Source organism: Cervus elaphus, chromosome 1 (genome assembly GCF_910594005.1).
Source record: "Cervus elaphus chromosome 1, mCerEla1.1, whole genome shotgun sequence".
Classification (NCBI taxonomy): Eukaryota; Metazoa; Chordata; class Mammalia; order Artiodactyla; family Cervidae; genus Cervus; species Cervus elaphus.
This window is the reverse complement of record NC_057815.1, coordinates 97,768,229-97,773,746: the sequence shown is the minus strand read 5'-3', so window position 1 is coordinate 97,773,746 and position 5,518 is coordinate 97,768,229. Positions and strand designations below refer to the sequence as shown.

Genomic DNA, 5,518 nt, shown 5'->3' with positions numbered 1-5,518 from the left:
AAAGAGACCCATTGAGCCACAGGCAATGTTCAGATATGAGGCTGCCTTTGAAACCTCCATAGTTTTTTAAGAGAATTTGTGGTTAAGATCACTCTTTTAAAGGAAGCACCCATTTTGTGGAAAGAGGCTCTGTGGTCCCTATGGACAAACCCTAAGCTGGAAAAAATTCTACCCCTTTTATGCGACTCAGTCATTCCATCGAACACAAACTGCTTTCTCTCTTACCATGGTGACCCCATCTCTTTAACTTCTTAGGAAGAGATTCCTGCTTTCCCAATATTTAACATCACTTTTTTTTTGTCATTAAAGTTGTCAGCTATTTTTGCAGCATATGATACACCAGGTATATTTTTCATGCTCATACCATTTATGTGTAATCCACAGCTTCACACTCTGATGGCCCAATGTCCTTACCTAAATCCTTCAGTATCCAAGCAGGAATCCACACATTCTGAGACTGGGTGGGTGGGCCTCAGTGTCTGTGCTGCTGGGGAAATAGCACATTAGAAGGCAAAGTTCCTCTAATGGTTAGTTATTCTGGATGTCAACCTCTTCTCTTCAACCTTCATGTTGGAAAAGGCAGCCTCAGGGAGTCACGTCATCATGGCTCTCCTTCTCCCAAAGTGCCCTTGCTGAGCTCCCTAGTCCCTCAGGACCAAGCCTGACATGAGAGTTAGTAAAGGGGGTTTTATTGGATGTGAGTGTGGAGACAGAATGGACATTCTTCTGCTAGTGCTGGAGTTCCAGTGGGCGTTATTATACAGTTCCCAAGTCATTACTGCACACAAGTGCACACACACATGAAAATGCCCAATTTCTACTACACCTTCCAAATTCTTGCAAGACCCCAGACAACATAACTCTCCAGTTCAGTTCAGTTCAGTCACTCAGTCGTGTCCAACTCTTTGCAACCCCATGAATCGCAGCACGCCAGGTCTCCCTGTCCATCACCAACTCCCGGAGTTTACCCAAACCCATGCCCATAGAGTCGGTGATGCCATCCAGCCATCTCATCCTCTGTCGTCTCCTCCTCCTCCTGCCCCCAATCCCTCCCAGCATCAGGGGCTTTTCCAATGAGTCAACTCTTCTCATGAGGTGACCAAAGTATTGGAGTTTCAGCTTCAGCATCAGTCCTTCCAGTGAACACCCAGGACTGATCGCCTTTAGGATGGACTGGTTGGATCTCCTTGCAGTCCAAGGGACTCTCAAGAGTCTTCTCCAACACCACAGTTCAAAAGCATCAATTCTTCCATGCTCAGCTTTCTTTATAGTCCAACTCTCACATCCTTACATGACCACTGGAAAAACCATAGCCTTGACCAGACGGACCTTTGTTGGCAAAGTAATATCTCTGCTTTTAAATATGCTGTATAGGTTGGTCATAACTTTCCTTCCAAGGAGTAAGCATCTTTTAATTTCATGGCTGCAATCACCATCTGCAGTGATTTTGGAGCCCAAAAAATAAAGTCTGACACTGTTTCCACTATTTCCCCATCTATTTCCCATGAAGTGATGAGACCAGATGCCATGATCTTAGTTTTCTGAATGTTGAGCTTTAAGCCAACTTTTCCACTCTCCTCCTTCACTTTCATCAAGAGGCTTTTTAGTTCCTCTTCACTTTCTGCCATAAGGGTGGTGTCTACATACGTTAATATTGTGTGAGTCTCCAAGTTTCGGGGAAACATTTTTATAAAGGTCTAATGTCAATACTTTGGCTACCTGATGAGAAGAGCTGATTCATTAGTAAAGACCCTGATGCTGGGAAAGATTGAAGATGGGAGGAGAAAGGGACAATAGAGGATGAGATGGCTGGATGGCATCACCTACTCGATGGAACTCGATGGACATGAGTTTGGGTGGACTCCGGGAGTTGGTGATGGACAGGGAAGCCTGGCGTGCTGCAGTCCATGGGGTTGCAAAGAGTCAGACATGACCGAGTGACTGAACAACAACTAATGTCATATGATCATTCATTCTCAATGTGGGTATGATGCCCATGGGTGCAAAAACTGGTTCTTGAGAGCCAAAAAAATCTGGGATGTTTTAGTGAGCTGAACTTCTTCAGACAACTTCAGAACACAAAAAGATTTCTGGTGTATCTTTGGTATTAAATTTTCTTGAAGGAGAGTAATTAGGAAAAATATCTAAAAAAGCTCTTTTAGGGGGCAATAATTTTAAAAAGCTTGAGAAGCACTGGCAGTATGATTAGGATTCCTGACCCAATGTCTCTGTCTTTTAAGACTCAGAGAAGATCACAGATGTGTGGTCACCTACGAAGACCTTTTTAGCTAAATATTAACCGATCATAAACATTTGCAAAAAATTGCTGTGTGTTGCAATTTCCTCAGCTTCCTTATTCTATTGGCCTATTGTTTTTAAATTGGAGTTTAGTGTTAGTTTTTGCTATAAAGCAAAGTGAATCAGCCGCATGTATATATATATGTCTCCTTTTGTTACCATATTGAGTAGAGTTCCTTGTGCTCTACAGTGGGTTCTCGTTAGTTAGCTTCTCATTAGTTATCTATTTTGTACATAGTAGATATGGCAGTCCCAATCTCAGTTCATCCCAACTCCCCTTCCCCCTTGGTGTCCATAGTTTGTGGGTACAAGTGAACTTATTGGTCTATTTTTGAATGACTATTGGAGGCAGAGGGGTGGAATTTGATGTGAGCATAGAGACAGAAAGGAGATTTATTGTCTCCTTATATATCTACTTTCTTGGAATCCTATTCTTGGGAGAGAGGTTGTTTATAACACAGACCCAGTGGCTGTTCTTAAATGGCTCTGCATGCAATATGTTATTATTTTTTTTTCCTTTCCTGGTACACAAAATGGGTCTTGAGTGAGTCAAAAGTTACTTCTTAGGTAATTTTTTTTTGTACCACACAGATTTGTTCTAAATTGTCTGTGCATACGTAGATGAAAACTATAGCTTTGCTCCAGCTCTGAAAGCTCTGGAGATGAAATGGAAAGTAGGGATGGAAGAAAGCAGGAAGTTCAGGTTAACATAAAATAAATGTGCATTTTGTGCAGATATATCCCCAAACTATACAAGTATTTTTGAGATTAATTTCAGTGTAAAGAAAGTAGAATGAACCAGAAGACGGGAAATATTTGGTCTACTTCTAGATTTGTTCATGCATACATCTGACTCAAAATGTATTTCTTCTCTTTTCACTAACTGGTGAAATATATTGAAGATTCTCTACTCACAATATTAAATCAAAAAGCGATTATTTTAATAATCACTGGAAATAGCAGTCGTTAGAGAGAAAATATATGAAATAAATGCATCCGCATTCTATGTGTTTGCTCAGTTGCTTCAGTCATGTCTGACTCTTTGCGACCCTATGTACCATAGGCTGCCAGGGTCCTCTGTCCATGGGATTCTCCAGGCAAGAATGCTGGAGTGGATTTCCATGCCCCCCTCCAAGGGATCTTCCTGACCCAGAGATTGAACCCTCCTCTCTTTATGTCTCCTGCATTGGCAGGTGGGTTCTTTACCACTAGTGACACCTGGGAAGCCCCCCATTCCATCATATATATATGTGTATATATATATATATATATATATATATACACATACATATTTGGAGACATAAGAGACACAGATTCAACCCCTGGGTCAGGAATATCCCCCTAGGGGAGGACACGGCAACTCACTTCAGTATTCTTGTGTGGAGAAACCCACAGACAGAGGAGCCTGGCAGCCTACGGTCCACAGGGTCACAAAGAGTCAGACATGACTGACGCGACTTAGCATGCATGCACACAGGTGTATTTAGGAATAGAGATGTAGATCAAGGGGAACATCATAGGGAACATAGATTGTATGCCCGATTAATGCCAGGAGTGGTGTGGGCCTTTACAACCATAGTCCTCTCAGCATTGATCACGTTTCATCCTCACAACAACCTTGTAAGTAGACAGTGTCATTTCCATATCACAAATGGTAAAAGTGAGGAAAGATAGCACTTAGGTTATTGATTTCAACTTTATACCTCATACTTCTCCCCAGTCCCCACTCCAAGAGCTGATGTTCAATATCATCTCTCCCTTTTGTTCTTAGAGTCTCTCTAATAGAGATTCTCTAATAGAGCTTAGTGGATGTGGGGATATACAGAAATGACTGTGGACAAAGAGATAGCTGTCTGATTCTTAGGCTAATAGTTTGAGAAAACCTCAAACTAGGCTCAAATTAGATTTCCAGCCTCAATCTGATGGCTCATCCTAGTTTATTGCTCTCAAAAGGCCCAAGCCTCCTCTGCAGTCTCTTCATGGCTGCCTTCATCTCCTGGTTTCTCAGGGTGTAGATCAGGGGGTTCAGCATGGGGGTGATGACCGTGTTATTGATGGACACAGCTGTGTCCATGGGCAGCGTGGTAAAGGGCCGGCAGTAGACGTAAACACAGGGCACAAAGTGAAGAGTCACCACCAGGACGTGGGAGGTGCAGGTGGAGAGAGCTCTGCTCCGGCCCTCCCTGGCGTGAGATCTCAGCATCACCAGGGTGACAGTGTAGGACCCCAGGAGCAGGAGGAACCACAGCAGGGTCACCAGCCCGTTGTTAGAGATCAGGAGGAGCTCCAGAGCAAAGGTGTCGGTGCAAGCCAGTCTCACCACCTGGGGCACGTCGCAGTAGAAGGCATCCAGGGTGCTGGGGCCACAGAAAGGGAGCGGAAGCATCAGAATAATCTGGACAGTGGAGTGCAAAGCGCCACCCACCCAGGAAGCCACCACCAATCCCACCCACACCTCTTTCCTCATGATGGTCACGTAATGCAGGGGTTTGGAGATTGCGAGATATCTGTCCCAGGCCATCACAGAGAGGAAAAAAATATCTGCCCCTCCAGCAAAGTGGAAGAAAAAGATCTGTGCCATGCAGCCATTGTAGGAGATGGCTTTCCTCTCTGCTAAGAGGTCCACCAGCAACTTGGGAACGGTGACGGATGAAAAGACGATGTCCAGGATTGATTTGTTCCGCAGGAGAAAGTACATGGGGGTGTGGAGGTGGGACTCCCAGGTGATGGTCACCACGATGAGGGCATTGCCCAGCACGGTTGTGATGTACACAGCTAGGAAGATGACAAACAGGAAAAGCTCCAGTTCCCGGAAGTGAGTGAGTTCCAGGAAGACAAATTCCCTCACGGTGGTGTGGTTGCTCTGGCCCATGATGGAGAGCACGTTCTTCCAGATCTCCCTTTGGAAAAGATACATCAAGGTGAGCAGCATGGTGCCCTAAGGCAGCAACATCATCGATCACATATTGGGTTTTTTTTGTTGTTGTTGCTTTGTCTTGTTTTAAACTTTTTATTTTGTAATGGAGTGTAGCCAATTAACGGTGTTGTGATGGCTTTAGGTGAACAGCAGAGGAACTCAGCCATGTATACACATGGATTCATTCTCCCCTCCCATCCAGGCTGCACCCAACACTGAGCAGAGTTCCATGCGCTCTACAGTTGTGGCCTAGTCACTATGTCATGTCTGATTCTTTTGTGACCCCGGGGACTGTAGCCAGAC

At 44.3% G+C, this 5,518-nt stretch overlaps 1 protein-coding gene across 1 annotated transcript; it reads right to left on the bottom strand.

Annotated features, from left to right (window-relative positions):
- Positions 1-4,225: 4,225 nt before the first annotated feature.
- On the bottom strand, positions 4,226-5,170 carry LOC122679365 (olfactory receptor 4D6). The gene has a single exon (XM_043880037.1). It carries the CDS (start codon positions 5,168-5,170, stop codon positions 4,226-4,228), a length of 945 nt encoding a protein of 314 aa, XP_043735972.1.
- Between the last annotated feature and the right edge of the window lie 348 nt (positions 5,171-5,518).